At 39.4% G+C, this 22,382-nt stretch overlaps 1 protein-coding gene across 8 annotated transcripts in view; it reads right to left on the bottom strand.

Annotated features, from left to right (window-relative positions):
- LOC145974535 (putative multidrug resistance-associated protein lethal(2)03659) overlaps positions 1–22,382 on the bottom strand; it is a 338,604-nt gene that overhangs the window by 66,955 nt on the left and 249,267 nt on the right. For all 8 annotated transcript variants that reach the window (XM_083104431.1, XM_083104438.1, XM_083104432.1 and 5 more), the window contains 2 exons: positions 16,805–17,007; positions 15,844–16,487 (listed from right to left, as the gene is read on the bottom strand). In XM_083104431.1, the coding sequence (XP_082960557.1) occupies positions 15,844–16,487; positions 16,805–17,007 (847 nt within the window). The remainder of the gene's footprint in view (positions 1–15,843; positions 16,488–16,804; positions 17,008–22,382) is intronic.

The following is a 22,382-nucleotide window of genomic DNA, read 5'->3' as shown; positions in this document are numbered from 1 at the left end:
AACGGGCCTGGAGGACGATAAATATCTCCGCTGTCTTATGATCTCGATTTCGTATTGCTATTGTTATCACCGCTGTCGATCTGTGGTACGTTATTTCAAATTTTCGCATTTATGTTAAACTCAGTTATATTTCGTTAATTCAGTCTCGCTAATTTATGTTATTATTACTATTTCTTTCTAGAACTTGTTATTTCTTTCACTTTGTATTCCTTTCTATTATATTTCTTTTATTTAAATAAATGTGTTACATTCTCTTTTATATTAAATTCGCGTAATTTATTTGATTGTTCGTTTCTCGTGTGTGTTAAATCCCGTTGTGTTCGTCAATTTTCGTAATCACCGACCGCCTCGCATAAAATAATTCTGGATCCTTTTCAACGGACCCTGCCCCTCTACCGTTAGGTGAGCTAGTCGGCCCGTGGCGAAACAGGCTAACGTTCTTCGCGTTATTCTGACGATTTTGCGAATTGATACGTGAAAGACCGTATCTGGCGCCCATCTTCGAGATTTCGAGACGGCCTTCGCTTCGCCGCGGCTCGCGCGAGAACGCCCTCCATCTTAGTTCCTCCGAGCGCGAGTATCTCTATCCACCTTGTGTCTTTTTTTTGACGGCGTTTTCGCTCCCCATTAACATCCTCCTCTCCAACACCCGAGGAGGATCGAAAAATTAAAAATAAAAAGACGTCGCAGTATGTATAAAAGTGACGCGAGAGTTACATGAGGAAGTGAGGTAATAAGAACGAGCGAAATAACAATAAAAGCGAACGAGATAGAAATAGCAACAAGGATTCGAGCTCGAGAATCAGATCTTTCTTTCACACTATTATTTTCCTCTCGCTCGCATCTATTACTGTCTCGCTCGCTCCTATTATTGTCTCGCTCGCATCTATTACTGTCTCACTCGCTCTCGATTCTTGGGTCCGCTTATCTTTTCGAACTGTCTATCACGATTGTCAAGTGTGACGGAGAAAACAAGACCATGAGTTTATATATACTTTAATCGTGGAGAAGGAATTATAATTCTGTGCAATCAATAAAAAAATTTCGGTATGGAAAAAAATAATCGTTTTGTCGGTAATCCGGCATCCTCTTAATGACTATCTTATTATTGTCACCCGATACCGCAATAGTATTGTCCCTCGTAAAAGTATTGTCTCTCGCGTGCTCCGTTTCGTTCAGCACGAGCATACTATGTTTGTCGCCGCCGTATATGCAATCTTACGGTAATTTCCTCTCCTCGAAAATCGAGCAATCGACCTCTTTGATCCACAATACGTATCGTTAAATCCGTAATGCTCCGTACGATGATCGGCAGATAAATGATCTGTGCCGGCGTTTCCGATATCTTATATCCTAGCGGTACGCTCGGTGAAAATTCATGTATCGTGTGTACGCGCATGTCATTGCTGTACGCACCAGTAGTCACGTTACATTCTATACGAATAATATTTACGTTTATAATATTAACCGGTTCGTCCGATTCGTACCACTCGCGAGGTTGCAATATACGATTCGACGAGAATCCAAGCAAGGATCTTACATTGTCGGGTTTGGTAAAGTTTATTCTGTAGGCACATTTGATTTCGCTCTTTAGCGTGCTATGATTGGCGCGGAGCGCTATTGGATATTCCTCATCATAATCGTTTTCAACATCTCTGGAAAGGTGTTCATCTTGCAAAATTGCGCGTTTGAGATAGTCATTTATAGCGTGCAATTCGTACGATCCTTCGGGAATCGTAATTTCCTTGTCGTCGTTGCCAAAGTAAAATTTATTATTCGAAAAATTTACGTTCGGAATCGTATGATAAGTTTCAAAATCCGTTAATCCGAGCTCGTAATCGGCATCAGTCAAATCTATAGCGGGAAAATAGCTTACAGCGAGAACGCTGCTTCTGCCAGTCAACGTAAGTGTCAGTGACATGTCGAACGAATACTGAGTCGGATGGATTGTCAGGCTTTAAATTGATCGTCGACTGTTTGAAGAAATTTTAAACACAACTGTCCACAGATGCCCTGATTGTAACTTTGATAAGATGCGTAATTGTATTCAATTTTCACTCGTCCGAAATATCGCACAAGTTCCTTGGGTGGTCGAAGGTTTCCAAAACTATCGAAATATACGACACGATCTCCCCTCTTTACGTACGCTACCCAATGAGTACCGGGACCATCAACGTCATCCAAATTGACGATACCGCTCTCGTTTCGTCGTACACCGCTTATCGGTAAATTATTGCGCATGAAAACACCTCTAAAGAAAGATATGTGCATACGTTTTGCCAATTGTTCCAACTGCACGTTAGTTGTCGCACTCGTAGGCATTTTTAATGTTTTTTCGACGTTTTTTTTTCTCTTAGACTTTGTTGAGAATCCCTGTCCACGCTTGTACGGAGCGAGATAAAGTCCGCGACCTTCCATAGCGCGATTGTGACGCTGCAACTCTTCCAGCTGACGTTGCGCCGCCTTGCTATCGTTTACCGCCTTTGCGATTCCCGCCGCACCGCCGGCCAAAGAACCGACAACTCCCAACAACGGTAAAAGTGGTAAAATACCACCGCGTTTCGCTACTGGAAGTATTCGTTTTTTCCTCCTCTTTGTCGTCGATGGCTTTTTCATCCCCATGCCGAGTTTTGTCTTTGCCTTCATTGCCACCCAAACAGTCGTAGCGGCTGCTCTTACGCCAAGAGTCGAATCCCTCGCGGTAATGCGTTCTCGCGCTCTTGCAGCTAGTATGCGATCCGCGACGTGTCGTTGACCGAGGTCGTTGCTTCGCGAGTAAGCAATGTCGTGCTCGCGACAAGCGGCGTCCAATGGATTGATGCCTCGATCGCCTCTAGCCAATCGTTTCTCTAATCGAGTTCCCGGGCCGCAAAATTGATAACCGGGAATATGTAATTCGATGGGAAGCGCGTTTATCGCACGATTTAAGAGACCGCTACCTCTTACGATTCTCGCTGACATTCGTAGCAATCTTTTATTAACGGTGGCGGACCGTCGATATGTGTTCGCTGCCACGGCTGATTGTAATGTCGCATGCACGAACGATATTGTCGAACCTCCGAATCAGCCTTTATATATTCTGGAAGCTTGTCCCACAATCGTTCCACGTAATCACCAAAATTTTGCAGTAAAACAATCTTTGGGATATACTGCAGTTGTTCGGCGGTAAGCCGGAAAATGTCTCTTTCATCCGACAGAAGGATAAACATTTTGATACTGAACGGTTTCGAGTTGAGACACCTCTATAAATAGGTCTCCCCCTCGTGATCATTCGCAAAATTGATTCGAAAGAGAAAACATGCGGTTCGTGCGACAAGCGCGGATAATCAAAGTATCAAATTTCGACGATAGACTAATATCGGAGAAAAAAGTACGCAAGCATGGAAACATGCTACCGACTACTATACGCGGTATCGTTTGCGGCCCTTCAAACTGCGGTAAGACAAACGTGTTGATTAGTTTGATAGAAAGTCCGTACGGTGTACGTTTCGAGAACGCGTACGTATACTCGAAATCGCTTCAACAACCGAAATATAGATACTTGGAGAATTTATTAGCACCTATAGACGAAATTGGTTATTTCACATTCTCTAATAACAGCGATGTCATTCCACCGAGCGAGGCGCTTCCGAATTCCATCTTTATCTTTGACGACGTGGCATGTGACAAGCAAGATACGATAAGAGAGTACTTTGCAATGGGTCGACACTCAAGCGTCGACTGTTTCTATCTTTGTCAAACGTACGCCAAGATACCTAAGCATCTTATACGCGACAATGCGAATCTTTTGATTTTATTTAAACAAGACGGCACAAATTTGAAACATGTGTACAACGATCATGTAAATACCGACATGTCTTACAACGATTTCCGCGCATTGTGTCAGAAATGTTGGCAACGCAAATATGGCTTCGTAGTCATTGATAAAGACAGCACGTTGATCAATGGACGATATAGAAGAGGATTTAATGATTTCGCGATACCGTAAAGCGATCAGTCGTCATCGACACATCGATCGAGCATCATGAACGGCGATCGTGAAAAGATTGCGAGAGAGATTGCAAAAATGAGCGAATCAATTCGCAAAAAATATCGCGCTTTGAAAACTGGTAAAATGGAGGAAGACGTTGCATTGGAAAGACAATTTAAGCCAATTACCGAACCTTTAAAACAGCTTGTCGAAAATACTGTGGAATCTGATGCGCCGAAAATCGAACCATTGAGTTTGACGTTTGGAGAGAAGCACGAGGAAAAAAATAAAAGAGTCAAAACAAGGAATAAAGCGAGCACGGATAAATATGCCGATAAACGATTCGCCGATATATTCGACACCGAATCGATCAAAACGAAGGAAACAATTTCCTAATATGGCTACTGTTTCTACTCCGATAAAAGTACAACCGCGTCAAACAATGCCATCCCTGTCCGTCGAAGAAATTTACGAGACCACGCCCGATTCGTTTGTAACATCGGTCCGACACGAATTAGAAACGTCCGAAGGTCAGAAAACGTTCCGAGATCATTTTGGTCCACTAGCGCAAAAATATATAGGAGCTATCATGAGTGTTGATAAAAATAAGAGTATGGATTACGTCTACGGTGTTAAATTTACCAGCGAAGGAATGATGCTTGGTGATAAACGTTTCGATGTGGACATGGAAGATAATATAATTATCGATGGAATAAAATATACGGGAACCGAAGGTATCTACGATTTGATTTTTAGAAAATTTCCAAATCATAAAAAATACACTCAAGACGATTTGTATAAATATCAAAGTATATTAAAAGCAACAAATGCGCATAAACGCGACAACAAAGTTAATAATCCTATTAAAAGTAACAAAGGATACAAGTACAAATATATAATTGCACCATTATTCCCCGATAGAAAGGTGGGAAGAGGTATAGACGCGCCGCACACCATGACGCTAAGCGACAACATGATCGATTACGTGCATTGGAACGATCCCAACGAATTGGTAGATCGTTTGCGATTGCTGGACGCCTCGCGTCGAGCCGGCAACAATGCTTACGACAATGAAATCTTGTCAATTATCGAAGAACTTCGCGAGGCTGGCATTATTATAAATTAAACTATGTGTCAACGATGTGTCAACGTGTCATTCGGTTAAAGTTCTCGGTACCGAAATGTCGATTAATAAATTTGGATTATCGCTCGGAACGTCGAATAATTTGTACTATCAATGGAATGGATTATTGAGAAACTACGTTCGCGATAACGCTCTCTGCCAGACTACTACCGGCTTTGACGCAAGGTCGCGCAAGATTCAACGTGTAGCGCAACCGGAAACTGATACTGACGCCGTCAACAAACGATACGTGGATAAACTTTTGAGAGATCGACAGGGAGAAATTGAGCAAAAAATTATCACGCTCGAAACTCACGTGCAGGCGCTACGAATAATGATGGACGAGATAAAGAATGTGCTGAGATATGCAACATCTGACTCGACACAGTAAACGAGACATACTAATATCGCAATATTAATTATGCCTAGATCAAACGTGCGAAAGAAGAAAAACACCTCTGAAAAGCGACAACTAGTCGAGGAACTACATGCTCCGGCGAGAAGAAATTTTCCACGAAGACGCGTCATTGTATGCGGATACGACGATCTGTGGCAGGCGGACGTGGTCGACATGCGTTCGTACTCTCGACTCAACAAGGGTCATAAATATATACTCACAGTTATCGATGTGTTGAGCAAGTATGCGTGGGCCGTACCGCTCAAGAGTAAGAGCGGAAACGAAATGTCCGAAACGATCGCAAAGATTATTGGAGATGATAAAAGGTGTCCGAAAAATTTTCAAACCGACAGAGGAAAAGAATTTTACAACGCGAGTGTGCAGAAACTCATGAAGAAACACAACATTAATCATTACTCGACATATTCCATTATGAAAGCCTCGGTCGTGGAACGATTCAACCGTACTTTGAAAAACAATATGTGGAAAATGTTTACGCTCAACGGAAATTACAAATGGATCGATGAGCTATCTCGACTCGTTGCAGAGTACAATACGCGAAAACATCGCACCATCTGTATGAGATCTGCCGACGTCACTCCAGCGATCGCCGAAAAACTTTTAAATACGGTGTATAGCAACGTAAAAATTGCGGCTCCGACAAAATTTAAAGTGGGCGATTCTGTACGCGTGAGTAAATACAAGACCATCTTTGAAAAAGGTTTCACACCTAATTGGACGACCGAAATTTTTAAGATTGTCGAGGTGCAGAAAACTAATCCCGCGACATTCATACTCGAAGATTCGCGTGGAGATCCCGTCGCTGGAGGATTCTACGAATACGAATTACAACGCGTCGCTAATCCCGACGTATATCTCGTGGAAAAAATTTTGCGGGAAAAGGGTGATGACGTATATGTGAAATGGTTGGGAATGGATAAATCACACAACTCTTGGATACATAAAAACAATGTATTATAAATATTTATTAAAATATATAAAATATGTATATAAAAAAATATAAAATTTATTAAAATATAAAAATATATAAAATGTATAAAATATATAAAATATATGCATAGTTATGTGCAAAATATACAATTAATAATAAACAAAATATACATTTATTTACAATGGTATCCTATAATGTCCCCACGGTAACGTATCGGTGGTTTCGGGTACGATATACCGTTTGTCATCGTACGGACTCAGAGCAATTTTTGTCTCGCTGATCGTGTATACTTGATGTAATTTCGATCGTATACACGACTGCTGACGCGTTATTTCAATTTCTTCTTTCAAACACCGCGTGTAATCGTCAAACGTTATCGTTCTCGCGACAACGTTGCTCTTGACACCTTTAACTTTCTTTGTGTCCTTTTTTCCATTCACTCGTAACGCGTACATCTTTGCTCTGAGCCCGACGAATTCGGTCATTATGGTACCGTTGTTTTCATCCTTCATTAGACCCGGTACCTTTTTATTTACAAGCGGTATACCGTACGCATTATCCACCGCATAATCGCTCGTGTCGAATCTAACGATATCACACTTCATATTCTCATACACATCCGCGCACTCAATGTGATATATGAGACTATCCGTATCGGTGTACATTACCCGGCATTTGTCGCGATACATTGGCGTCATATACTCGTGATGAAACTCGTACAAACATGTCTTGGATATGTCGAGTATACACATACCCACGTAAATCGGTTTGTAGAATTTCACCTCGAGTTTACGCAATTCCACAGCGATTAAGTTTTCTGAAAAAACGCTTCTGCTGTGGAAATTTGGTTTCGCGATCATTGCCTCTGCGCCGTACCGACCATCCCACTTTGTTAATAATTTAACATCGACACGATTGCGCACATTTTCCATCGTTTTACCAAACACCGCATTGTTCATTAATTTATATAAATTTTTTTCGAAATCATTTTTAGCCAATGTTCTGAAATGTGTATTTAGTTCTATGTAATTTCGAAGCCAGGGAGATTGTGAAAAATGTAAAATTCGATGTATTTTTGTAACGCGAAGACCGTGACGCGTACACTGCTGCAAGTTGCGGTAGTGTATCACGTAACGCTTCTTATCGTATAGCGTTGCAAGCAGTTTGAATTCCCGCTTGCCAGGTGGTTTGTCGCGTGTCGGGCAAAACGGCAGGTCAGTGTGCACATCGTGAAGATGTTGCGGGTACTCGAGGTCCACTTCGAGGACATAGCCTGTAGGCAAATCTAGCGCGATGGATGATACGTCAAAATTGGTCACGTCATCGACCCATTGAAAATCGGCGTAAGGCAACGGTTGACACATTGCCCATCCATACAAATTATTTACATCAAAGTACATCAAGTACGATGATGGTTTCGATGGATCGTACGACTGCATGTACTTGTTATTAGCGCGAGCGTATCTACCCGAACATTGACTCAGACCACTGCGTATACCACGTTCGATGAACATAACCATGTCGATGTCGGTAAGCAGCTCGAACGTAATTTTCGTATGCTTCAACATGGCATCCCACGTGTATCCAGGGAGAGTATAGTAATACGCGGGGTCGAGTCCGTAATTTTCGATGCAACTATCTCGAAAGTTTTCAAAAATGTCGGCTAATAACAAGACATCAACTTTAAGATATAAATCGCTATATTCGCCTAGCGTCCGAATGGAGAATCGCGTCCAGATGTTCTTGGCGTGCGCGTAATCGCTCTCGGATACAGTGTCACCGGTCAAGGAACTGTAAAATGATTCGCGCGGTGGTAAACACGTATCTTGCAACCTATCTACAGAGTCGATGTATTCGTACGGAAATACACCTTTCCGCGTTAACAAATTGAAATTTTCTGTTGATAAATTTTGAAATTCTGATTTTAAAATTTTGAGTTTGTCTTTGTCCAAAAATGATGCCAATTTATCGAGACTCGATGCGAGAAATTTGAATGAATCGATGAAACGTAATTTTACATGAGTTTTTGATTCTTCATCCGTACAAACATTTTTAGTAAACGAAATATATTTCTCTTTAGTTATTGGAAGTAACTCGATTTTCCCTTCGAACGATGTGGCTATTTCCTCGATAATAAAGTGTGAATCGTAACCGGATAAATTGTGAAAAACTATGGGAATACAAAAAGATTCTTTATAATTTAAACTGCAATTTGAATGTGCTGGACCTCTGTACCGTCCGGTTAGATGGCAATGATCGCGTACGCGTGTATCGTCTTGCACGAACGGTTTTTCGCATATATGACATTGAGTGGCGTTATGGAATTTTTCCCACTCTTCGGACGTCAAATTTACCATGGGGATATTTGTTTTTAAAATATTTTTTATACGTAACGCTAAATTTTTGAGGTCTTCGGCGAACCATGCTATACAATCAACGCTACGACGCGAATGATATGCCGATAAAGATTCGTCGTACGAACAATGTACATAATAAGCTATACTAAATACTTGGTGATGTTGACGCAAATTTCGCTGTTCTTCACCCATCTTGGCCAGAACGCATTCCAGGTCGGCGTAGACCGCAAATGGAAGCCGCTCCTTCCGATTAAAGTTATTGAACGATAACCACTTGTCCTTATCGCTCGGCAATCGGACAGCGCAATCGTTCATCTTTCCGCAGTCGATCGTATGCGACTGCAACTTGGCGTCCGAATTAAAATAATGTAAGCATCTGTAAAAGAAAAATTTTTTAAAGATTTATATAACAAAGTGTTATATAACTTATAATTATTTGAATTATATAAATTAAACTTACCGGTCGCAGATATATTTATGACCGTTGTGTTTGCTCAATTGTGAGCTCACGAGCCGAGATAAATTCTTAATCCAAGCGAAATGTCCGACGCTGTTGTCGTCTTCAATGTGCAGCAAGTTGATATGCTTATCCCGCTTCTGCTGCGAAAGACGCATCGGGACAATGCTGTTCTTGTCTTCGATGTTGTAGACGTTGATTGAAATGTCATTGGCAAGTTCAAAATTTTTTATTTGGTTTACAGTCACTGGAAACTCAATGTCCCGGAGATTCAGCACTGTCGCGTAATGCGGGTACGATGTTTCCCGTTCCGCCTTTCTTTCGGCGGGGTATAGGGCGGCGACCACTGCCCACGCGAAACATGCATTGTCCTTCGATTGTACATTAATCACCGCTCTTTTCATCATAATCTCCCGCGGTAATTTGATGTGACATCCCGCACGCATAGGATTATACTTATTTATATTTATAGTTAAATTTAGTATTCGCGACAAAGCCCACCCGCTGTCGCGTTCCTGAAACTCTTCCAGAGACGCTAGGGTGGGTTCGATAACGTGCCGTTCGTACCACTCGCGTAAATCGGATGTGCGAAAGAGTTCATAGTTTCTCGTATTGATACTTTTGTTGGCGCGTTTATCCCCAGCCACGAATTCACCGTTAAATATAGTGTTCACTTTCACATTATAATGTTTTTTCATAACGTCTTGTACATGTTCTATCACAATGTCTTTGGCGTCATTGAGAAATTGGCGAGGTTCGATGTGATTATAATTTATCACCGCACCAGTCGATATGCGACTCTCGAACGCCGTATCAATCTCACGCCACACAAGTCCATTTTGACGCGCGCTGCATCCGGCACCCGCGTGTACGAAACGTTCACATACCGAGTTTTTCAACCCTTCGAGGCGCGCGATCCGAGCAATCAGCGATTGTCGATTTCCGATTGATTCGATTTTGCTCTTCCAACGACTCGATGTATTGGTCGCATCGTTGCTCCCACACAATGTAATCTTCCAGTGAATCAATCAATGTGGATTGCTCTCGCAAATTTTGTTCCTCCATATTGTAACACACACTTGCGAAATGCGCTTCCCAATGATAGTTTTGGATGTACTTTAGCAAAAATACTGGCGGGGTGTGCCTCTTGATCATGATTTATATACTGTCTCGTGCATATCATCGAACATTCTAGAATGATTTCATCTTAAAAAATTTCCTGGAATAGCGTGTGCAATTTAACCTTGATAATTTCGCGTTTTGTCACGTACATTTGAAAAATCTAACATGATTGCATCGGGAGCAGCCGTAAATCGGCGCTTGATTTTAGCACATCCAGCTAAATCTTTGTCTAGGGGTGATGTGCGTTTTAACCTTGGCGGTTATTTTTTTCGCGTTTTGTCACGTACATTTGAAAATTCTGACGTGATTGCATCAGGAGCAGCCGTACATCGGCGCTCGATTTTAGCACATTCAACTAAATCTTTGTTCCGATGCGCAATTTAACCTTGATAATTTCACGTTTTGTCACGTACATTTGAAAAATCTAACATGATTGCATCAGGAGCAGCCGTACATCGGCGCTCGATTTTAGCGAATTCAGCTAATTTTTTGTTCTGGGGATGATGTCATCGCAGCCATACATCTGCGTGACAAAATTTTAGAGGAAATTAAAATGATGCGTTGGCAATAATCCCCTCTACATTGCAATTTGCGATACTATTTGAATTGATATTAATTCTAATACGATCAGTATTACATCAATCACGCGTGTGAAAGGTTCGCTGAAGAAATCAACATGAATTTTTACGTTCCGATTCGAAACGGTGAAACTCCACCGTGTAAGAAGCAAAAATGCGACACGTAAATTTCGATCGTTTAAAAATTTTATTTATTAATTTTTTTAAATATTGATCTAATTTATATATTTTTATAGCATTCAGCCTCATCGTGCGACTCGCATACTTGGAAGAAGATACGCTCTAACCCCAACGTCGTACAAGTATTTGGACATTGGAATAAGCGTGGGAGCTGTATCGTACGTGGAACTGATTCTCGGCGATAATCGAGGCAATCAAATAGTATTGCCTTTTTCAGCGTGGAATTTGTTGATGCAGAAGCAAGCAGACGTTGAACAATTTCTACAATCGACTGCTCTCCCATTAAGGATTGGAGATTTATCGATCGAAATGTATCAATCGAAAATTGTAAAACTCACATTATGCGAAAATTCTTTGTACATGAAACCACAAACATTATTATATTTATTTAATTTTGAAAATTATATCGATCATATGCACAATTGGTTATGCGAGAATACATATCTCGTGAATGAAAAATTTAAACAATTTGAAACTGTATTACAACGTAACAATATTACTACTGTATGCGATGCTGTAAAAACGATACGCGATAGTGATGTCTTTAACAGCGAATCATTAATCGATTGCGAATTATTAACATGCCCTGTAAATGATATTCTTTACGATGCTTGCAATAAATAATTATTTTTATTCCATCTGTGATTTTAATTCTTTCCTTCCATATGAATAAGAATAGTTATACTTTTCTCAACACGCGCCGCTAAAGATGTAGAGAAATGCTGAGGTAGATGAGATGTGATGCTCTAGTTGGAATGAGACAAAAGATATTAAAAGATATATAATGAAGAGGAGTCTGCAGCATTAGAATATTATTTCTTTCGTTGTTCTGTGTTTCGTTAGTCTTGTGTTACGTTAGTGCAATGGCTGAAGACGACGTTATTATCATCGATGATGATACTGATGATGATGATTATTGGATGGAAAGAGAGAGAGAAATGGATGAGATGGAGAGAGAGAGAGAGAGGAGAGAGAAATGGAGGAGGAATCATCCGATGGGAAACCTGATTTCCGTTTTCGGACTAGTGATGATGAAGAATTACTTCAATACGAGCGGGAACAACTTTCAAAGAAGAATCTAGAAACTTCAATCGTTCAGTTTATAAGACATCAAGAGCTCGGCTTGGAAAAACCTCGCACAAATTCGTTGAGGACATTTCTTCTAGCTCGAGAAATATGTGCGCGAGATTTTGCAAAATATCATGGATGTAAATGTTTCAATATAGAACCTAATCATTCTAAAGTAAATTGTACTGGAAATAAACTGCGTGAAAATCTCGAATTAATAGAAGATTTTGAAAAATTGGAAGAAGATGATCATGAGAATATACTACGGCGGAAATTGGAAACGTTGAAGGTAAAATATTTTTGTCGATGTGTAATAAATTTAAAACACTTAAAATTAATATGCATGATTTTAGAGTTTACGCGATGATATGAATGGTCGACGAGAGGATAAACAGATATGTGAATCCAAACCTGCATCAAAATATAAATTGTGTGTATTGTATAACGGTGAATGCCATGGAAAATGCCATGGAAAATGCCATGGAAAATGCCATGGAAAGTATTGTAAGTAACTTTCAATTTATAATACATCAAAAGTTCTAAAATAAATTATTAAAAAACTATTCAAATGTCTTTTTCTGTTTCAGGAGCGGCTCCACTCAGCCCGGCACATCGACCCCTTAGCCTTCTAGAAGCGGCCTCCCCTTAGCCCGGCGCATCGCCCCCTCCCCATATATATTTTTTTTAATTTTGATATTTTATTATTTTATTATTATTATTATTATATTTTTTAAATTTTATATGTTTTATATCTTTTATTATTACATATTAAGCACATACACACACACACACACACAATTGTATTACACACATTTTAAAATAAATTTATATTTTAATTTAAAAAAATGTATTTATTTACGCGCCTCTCCTTGCGCTCCCATCCCTTGCGTCTCTCTTGCGCTAGTTGTAAGTCTCGCGATATCTTCGTTGCGTTCTCTCTCTCGCGCGTTAGTTGTAAGTCTCGCGATATCTTCGTTCTCTCTAGCACGTGCTGTTCTCGCGCTCTCTCGCTCTCTCTCGCACGCGTTGTCTTGCGCTATTATCGTTTTAAGTCTCGCGATATTATAGTTCTCTTTCGTATGCGTTCTCTTCGCGCTATCGTTCTCTCTCGCACGCGTTGCTCTTGCAATATCGTTCTCTTTCGTACGCGTTGTTCGCGATATTATCATTCTCTCTTTCATATGCTCGTTGCTCACTTACCTTTGCATCGTCCTTCTCACACCATCTTACAATGCGTCGTCCTTGTCCCACGTTGACGCCATCCTTGTCACACGTTGATGTCATCCTTGTCACACGTTGATGCCATCCTTGTCGTACTGTCCTCTTCACACACTTAGCGCTATCCTTTTCCCACACGTAGCGCTATCCTTCTCACACCACCGTCTTCTTTCCGCGGATCCCCCTTCTCCTCGCGGACCCCCTCGTCCATCGCTCGCGCCGCGGATCTCCCTTCCCCGCGCGGACCGCCTCGTCCATCGCTCGCGCCGCGGATCCCCCTTCCCCGCGCGGACCCCCTCGTCCATCGCTCGCGCCGCGGATCCCCCTTCCCCGCACGTGACGTCACCCCGCACGTGACGTCACCCCCGCACGTGACGTCATCATCCCCCGCACGTGACGTCACCCCCCCCCGCGTGACGTCACCCCCCGCGGTTCCCCCTCGCCCCTCACCCCCCCCCTCGGAGCCCCTGGGTTAGAACTCTCCTAGTATCACTACTAAGGCCATAATTAACATAAATGAAAAGTATTTTTAAAAAAACTCTACCGTTGATAGCCGAAAAAAATATTTTTTTTACATTTGAAATTGATTATCTCTAAACTATAGAACGTACTACTTTGATCTCATTTGAAAGATAATTTAAATCTCTGCAACTTTTGTTTCGGTATTTTTTGTTAAGAAACACATACTTTCCTTAATATTTATAAAAATATATAGAATAATCGATTTCAGAGTATTTCGGGCACTAATTTTGTAAAGAAGTATTTTTCGACCCATGTTTATAGGAAACTTTTTGTTCAGAATTAAATTAACTATAAAATCTCAAAGTTTGGTCGGAATGTTTGGACTTTTCCTGTATATATGTATACAGAGTTTGCCATTTTAATTGTGCCTTCCGATTAATACCATAGAAAGTGGTCGGATGAAAAAATATTTTAGAAGTTGTATGGTTCGGAAGGAGACATTGATTTGCCTTGAGTGAACGTGTCAAGGTCATATGGAGTTTAACTTTGTTATTTTAACTGAAACTCTCTATTTTTCATTATTGTAACTGTTAATTGAAAATTACATATTTTTTCTTAAAAACAACTATGTGCTCTTGACACCAATTGATTCCTTTCATTATTTTGTACATAAAGTATTGAAGTAATATCGAAAAATGAATATTTTTTAATTATGGTTTATGTAAAATTAAGAAATTAATTCAAGCCTCATAACTCGAAAAGTACTTAACAAAAAATACTTTATTATAGTGTTTTGAAAAACTCTTGAGATAAGCTATAAAAATATGCAATGAAAAGTAAGTTCTATTTAAAAAAAAAGAAAAGTTGAACTTCATATGATCTTGGTACGTTCACTCAAGGTCAAACCAATCATTATCAGATATCTCTCTCTGAATTCTATAACTTTTGTTTAAAACATTTTTTCATTCGATAACTTTCTGTGATGTTAATCGGCGTACACAATTAAAACGTCTCTCGTGTAACAGCGTAACGCTGAAGCGCCGCGCACTGCCATAAACTTAAAGAAATAGATTGTGTATTCCTATACAAAAGACTGTCTTAAACATTAGAAAGAGAGAGCGATAACGGTCAGATCTCTTTTTCTCTCACACAATTAAAAAGCAGAGAGGATATACGCCTTTTTGTTAGTTTTCCTCTAGGCGATGATATTCCTTTTCCTTCAATTGTGCGAGAGAGAAAGAGATTTGATCGCTATCGCTCTCTCTTTCTAATGTTTAAGACAGTTTTTTATATAGGGATACGCAGTCTATTTCTTTAAGTCTATACGCGCTGTTATCATGTTTTGGAGAGCGCCTCACTCACCGCTTCGCCATGTGCCTAGTATCAAATTACAGTGGAACGGCTTTTCTCGCCGCGCGTTTCTACTCATGCAAATTGGCCGACCTTTTTAAATTAATATTTCATTAATTATTGCAAAAATTCCAAAACGATACAAAACTCTTACACAATCAGTTTAACCCACTCTACTTGTACACGAGAGACTTAAGCGATTATTACATAACACCCTGTGTATGTGCGTGCATGTGTGTGTGTGTGTGTGTGTGTGTGTGTGTGTGATAATTTTCTTTGTGTTAGAAGTCTTAAACATCAATTTTTAAAATACTTCTTTAAACTAACATATCTCTGGAATATCTATTTAATATTTTTTGTTAAAATTTTAATTATTATCAAAGTTATGGAGTTATGAAATGAGCAATGCACAAATGAAAAATCAACATATATGGAGCATCTCATATATATAGTGGAAGTTTCAAACTCGATATCTTAGCGATCACATGATAGAAATAAGCTTTATAACAATTTTATGAAACTGTGTATGTAATTTGATGACTGATGATGAAAAGGTATCTGTATTTTCTATTTGTACCAAACTATTTTATTTTATCTTACAACTTTTACCTTTAGATAGTTACAGATACAATTGTTGACAAGACGCTTGCTAACGTGCGAGTCCACAGCAGATAAGGGATCATCTAATAGATAAATGTCGGCGTCTTTATAAATTGCTCGTGCTAAATTGATTCTGGCGCGTTGGCCACCACTCAAATTTATTCCTCTTTCACCTACAATAGTACAATCACCCTGAGGGAACGAGTCTATGTCTGACTCCATTTCACAGACTTTGATTACTTCATTGTAACGTGACTCGTCCATCGTTTGTCCGAATAGAATATTTTGCTTCACGGAAGACGCGAAAATCCATGGTTGTTGACTGATGTAATTTATTCTGCCACGATTTTCGATGCTTCCACTTATCAAGGGCAATTCTTGGAGTATCGTTTGCAACAAACTACTTTTACCCGAACCTACTTGACCAATAATGGCCACGAAGCTTCCAGAAAGTACAGTTAAGTTTATATTACATAATGTATAATCTTTACCATCACCATGCCATTTGGCGTTAACATTGATCATACGAAGTGCGAACGATTCCTTAATCATCTGATGTGAGTTCTCTTCTTTTTTTTTAATGACCTCAGTATGCATCATAAATCTTTGCAAACGGCGAGTACAAACCAATACTTGTACCATTTGATGAAGACCTACAATATATATATTTATATTTTCTCTTTTAATTTTCACAAAAAATTATCTTCAATTGATTATATTTTCTATATTTAATTGTATTAAGAACTATCAATTCCTTAATGTCTTTACTAAATAAAGTTAACGTTGATGAAAATCTATAAATAAATAAAATTAAAGTTTCAAGCATAAAAGTTTATAAATATTTTATTTTATTTTTTTGTTATACTTTATTATTAGTTTTTGAAGTTTTTTTTATGATTTTTTGATATTTGAGGAAAAGTGCAATTTTTAATAAAAAAATTTTTATTCTTGAGTTTACCAATAATCTTACCCATTGAAAATCCAAAAATCATTGAATTTCGTAAGACGTTGTAATATGCTGTTATTAAATACACTTTTTCGGCATTAATATAATTTCCAAATGAGGTGTACGTCAGTATTGTGATGAAGAGACCAAGTCGTGGTATATAACAATCGAGAGTAAGAGCTAATTGTTTTAGAATAGAATATTTTTTTATTACGCTCATCTCACGCCTGAAATCATAAAGAATCAATGAGAATTTGATTAAATGCGATCGTAAATATAATTATGAACCGAAACTACTACATATTTGCGTAAACATACGTACGCACGCATATAGTAGTACAATATACAGGGTGGACAATTTAAGTTGATAATGCGAAATATCTCAAAAACAATGCGTTGAAGAAAGAAATGTTTTAAATAAAAGTTAATTGACTTTAAGGGAGCCATAAGATAGAGTCATTAGTTTAACCTTAAAAAGTCGTTTGAAGGTCACGTGAAGGTCACCTTCAATTTTTTAAATGGGACCGCCTATTCTTTATTACATATTCTTATAGCTTATCTCGAGAGCTTTCCAAAACACTATAATGAAGTTAGTTTTCATTAAGTACTTTCCGAGTTATGAGGCTTGAAATCATTTCTTAATTTTACATAAATTATAAAATATCTAGTAAAATATTCATTTTTCGATTATCTTACCTTAATACTTTTATGTACAAAATAATGAGAGAAATCAATTGGTGTAAAGAAAACACATAGTTGTTTCGAAGAAAAAATATGTAATTGTTAATTGCAAAGCCTCATAACTCGAAAAGTACTCAATGAGGAAATACTTTATTATAGTGTTTTGGAAAGCTCTCGAGATAAGCTACAAGAATATGTAATAAAAAATCGGCAGTTACATTTAAAAAATTGAAGATGACCTTCACGTGACCTTCAAACGACTTTTTAAGGTCAAATCAATGACACCATCTTATGGCCCCCTTTAAGCCATACAACTTTTGTCTGAAACATTTCTTTCTAAAATGCATAGTTTATGAAATATTCGACCGTTTCCAGACTTTTGGTACACCCGTAATATACATATATACTATACAGGGTCATGAAAGTGACCATTATTTTAAAAAATTAAGGTAGATTGGCTCAAATTAAGAAGGAAGGACTTCTACTGTTTTGTGATATTCGCAATAATTAACGATCGGCCAATCTGCGTGAGTAGAAGCGCGCGGCGACGAGAGTCATCCCACTGTAATCTTATACTAGGCGCGCGGCGAAGCGGTGGGCGAATCGCTCTCCGAGACATGATGGTGGCGTGCGATTTATCACAATACCGCGCCGAAAAATGACCCGTCCTTTTAGTGGCGAGAAAATGATGCGCTATCATTTCCACACCACCTTGCGGTAGATAGCATGGTGCGCTTTTTTTATAGTGGTTTCCCCCATAGGCCTATTCCACTCTAATTTAATGTGAAAATTGTTCAAAGTGCTGTTACTGTACGCTGAATGTATCGTAAATGTAAAATTTGATGATGACAGTACCTTCACAAAAATTGATCCGTGGTTGAAAATCCCTCGATAAAATGTGTTGCACACGTTGGTAATGATACGGGCGTAATCCATTACACGTAAAGCGTGATGTACCGCGTATCGCGAAAAACCAAATTGTGTGCCACACGACGCACGCTAGTTCCAGGATTTTCATAAAATGCTTCAAGAATCCTTTCTTCATTTCGTACACGAAGACGCACTGCTGGACCGGTTATCCCGATATTATGCACGACATCCCATAATTATTGCACAACACGTAAAATTGTACGTCCACTTGGTTCTCGTGCACGTCCAGAAAATCACTCGTCTTCGTGTACGAGATGAAGAAAGGATTCTTGAAGCATTTTATGAAAATCCTGGAACTAGCGTGCGTCGTGTGGCACACGAATTTGGTTTTTCGCGATACGCGGTACATCACGCTTTACGTGTAATGGATTACGCCCATATCATTACCAACGTGTGCAACACATTCTATCGAGGGATTTTCAACCACGGATCAATTTTTGTGAAGGTACTGTCATCATCAATTTTTTACATTTACGATACATTCAACGTACAGTAACGGCATTTTGAACAATTTTCACATTAAATTGAGAGTGGAATAGGCCTATGGGGGAAACCACTATAAAAAAAGCGCACTATGCTATCTACCGCAAGGTGGTGTGGAAATGATAGCGCATCATTTTCTCGCCACTAAAAGGACGGGTCATTTTTCGGCGCGGTCTTGCGATATATCGCACGCAACCATCATGTCTCGGAGAGCGAGATCCGCTCACCGCTTCGCCGCGCGCCTAGTATAAGATACAGTAGGACGACTCTCGTCGCCGCGCGCTTCTACTCACGCAGATTGGCCGATATTCTTTATTTAATTTTTCGTTAATTATTGCGAATATCACAAAACAGTAGAAGTCCTTCCTTCTTAATTTGAGCCAATCTACCTTAATTTTTTAAAATAATGATCACTTTCATGACACCCTGTATAGTAGTATACATACATATATATAAGTATATACAGGGTCCCATTTTAAATAATGCATTAAGATTTCTTGAAAACTATGATAGATACGGAAAAATGTTTCAAACAAATATTATATGGTTCGGAGGGGATATAAGGTATCATTGATTTGACCTTGGGTGGCGTCGTTAAAGTCAGGTCAAGGTCACGTCAATTTTTTTAAACGTAACACCATATTTTTGATTCCAGAATCTAATAACTGATAGCAAGAGCTTTTCAAAACATTATAGTGAAATTCATTTTTATTAAGTACTTTCAGAGTTATGAGACTCGAAGGTTATAGTCTTCAACACTAGCATGGGACCTTAAATTTATTAATGTGACTTTCCCTTGCCTCTCACGTCGGGGTGTTTTATTAACGTGAGTTCCCTTTGCCTCTCACGTCGGAGTGCTTTATCGTGCTATTAGTATTATAGTACACACTATGTTGTATGTACATAAGAAATGAACTAAAAATAAACGCAACATTAAGAATTTAATAAATGCTCAAAAACGTTTTCTTGAACATCAATGTAACGTTGTAGCCGAAAAATGTAATGCTGAATCGGTCCCGATGCTAATGCTGAAGACTGTAACTTTCGAGTTTCATAACCAGAATCTAGATCTCGGTGCCGTTTTCCCCATTCCAAGTGCATGCTAGCAGCCGAGCGCCGCGAAAAGCGATATCGTCTATGCCGGTCTAGTGATGGTAGCAAAGAGGACATCGTCGCGTAGAAAAAAAATATATATATTGTTGCGCCCGCGGAGCGATATTTATCGAACGCGCGCGACACAAAGATCGGCACCCGCGTACTCGCTCGCGCTCTCACTCGCGCACTCGTAAATAAGAACTCGGTTGTTAAGAACTCAAGAACTTTAATGAATACAACGCAGAACTCAGAGAACACAGATTAACGAAATTTATAAGCCGCGGATCGTAACGCGTCCGCTCAGTCCGACAGCTGGCTCCGGACTCCAATATGGTGCCGGAAAACAACAGCACGCCGGTTGTCAATAAACAGCCCTCCTAGCGATGATGTACGGGAGATCACAGGAAAGTAGGCGCTCAGGGATCGATAATCCAGGGACGTAACACTGCCCCCCCGTCTTCCGAGCAATCCGAGCCGCCGTCGGAACCGAGAGCGACGGAATCGGCGGCGTCGGAGTCGGCGGCGTCGGAGACGGCGAGGACTACGGAGACGACGGCTCTGCAGACCGTTCTGCTTGAGATGCGGCGTATGCGCGAGGAGCAGGTGCGGCGAGAAGAAGAAATCGCCGCAACGCTTCGCCGGCAGGATGAGGAGCTGCAGCTTCTGCGGGAGAGCCGGTCTCAGTCACAGCTAAGTCCTTCTAATAATAGAGCTTGCGGGGATGTATCGAATAATGATTTTCGTGCGAGAACGGGCTTCAAATTGAAGCCCGATATTTTTGATGGGAAAGTTCCGCTGCGGGAGTTCCTCTCCCAATTTCTTTTGATCGCGCGCGCAAATAATTGGGATGATTCGACGAAAACGATTGCTTTGGCCGCGAGTCTAAGGGGAAAAGCGCGAACGGTCTTAGAAAACGTGGAGAATTTTGAAAGTCTGAGTTTCCCGGAATTGAAATCAAAGCTTGAACTTCTTTTCGGGGAGGGAAATTTGACTCAGAATTATTATTCTCTCTTCACGAATCGCAAACAAAAGTTCGGGGAAGATTTGGCTTCTTTCGGTGCCGAGTTAGAGAGATTGTCGCGATTAGCTTAGCGATTAGCCCGGAGTATCCTTTCGCGGTAAGAGACAAAATTGCGTGCGCGCAATTTGTTTCGGCTCTTTCGGATAACTTTTTGAGGAGGACTCTACAATTAGAGGGAATAACCTCACTGAATTTGGCTGTCGAGAGAGCATAGGCGGTTAAAATCATTCAAGGGGAGAGTTCTGATAGAAAAAAGGAAAATTTCGGGAGGTTTAATAGAGATTCTGAAAGAGGAGTTTATCAAAAGGCGGAGAGGAACGACGCGCGAAAGGAAAAAGAGAAGGGAGAAAAGAATGAGGAAAAGAAAAGAGAAAATCCTTCGGGAGGGAGATGGCGAAGGAATAATTTTTCCTCAAAAGGGAAGGAATGCTGGTCTTGTGGGAAAGCGGGACATTTCCGCGCAGAATGTCCTGAGGAAAGGGGAAACGCGGTTTAGTTGAGCTGCGCAGGGTGAGCTCGACTTATACGCGGGAAACCCCGATTGTTAATCGATTTGTAGATCTAAGCATTTGTAGAATAGAACAAGATGATTTTTATTATGTTGGAAAGGTTAATGATAAAAAGTGTTCTTTTAAGATAGATACGGGCTCCGATATTTCAGTCTTAAATAAAAAGTTGGTAAATAAAAGTATGAAAAAAATTCGTATTAGAAATTGTAATTTGAGGTACCCGACGAGGGAAAAAGTATTAGTCGAATTTCAGGTTGAGATTAAAGTAGAAATTGGAAAATATTCTATTCTGATTCCCATGTTCGTTGCCAAAATAAATGATGATTGTTTATTGGGAGCTGATTTTCTTCGAAGGATTGGTTTGCAAAATATTTTTGATCGCGAATTCAATGAATCGGGGTCGAGTGAAAAGGAAATTTTTAATTGTTCTCGGATTGAAGATTCTCCTACAGTTCCATCTATCTTGAAAGAACTTTTTAAGAATAATTCTGTGAATTTGGAAATTGCTCAAAAGAAAATTTTCGCTGACTTCTTGAATAATTTTCATGATGTATTTTCTGGGAAAATCATGGCGGGTAATTGCGATATTGTGGAACATGTTATCAATGTGAAAGACTCTTCCCCCATAAAGCAGGTGCCTCGTCGAATTCCTATACAGATGAGAAAGAGAGGTAGATAAAATTCTTGAGGATATGAGGACGCAACAATATTAATATGGAATATATGTCTATTTAATATTATTATACATAATATATAAAATAATATAATAAAAAAAATAATACATGTATATGTATGTATATATATATATATATATATATATATATATATATATATATATATATGTATATTATATAAAATATAAAATAATATAATAAATTATTAT

This window comes from Camponotus vicinus, unplaced genomic scaffold (genome assembly GCF_025532165.1).
Source record: "Camponotus vicinus isolate PSW18456_S1 unplaced genomic scaffold, iyCamVici1.0 SCAF_7, whole genome shotgun sequence".
NCBI classification, from domain to species: Eukaryota; Metazoa; Arthropoda; class Insecta; order Hymenoptera; family Formicidae; genus Camponotus; species Camponotus vicinus.
This window is presented reverse-complemented; position numbering and strand designations above follow the sequence as displayed.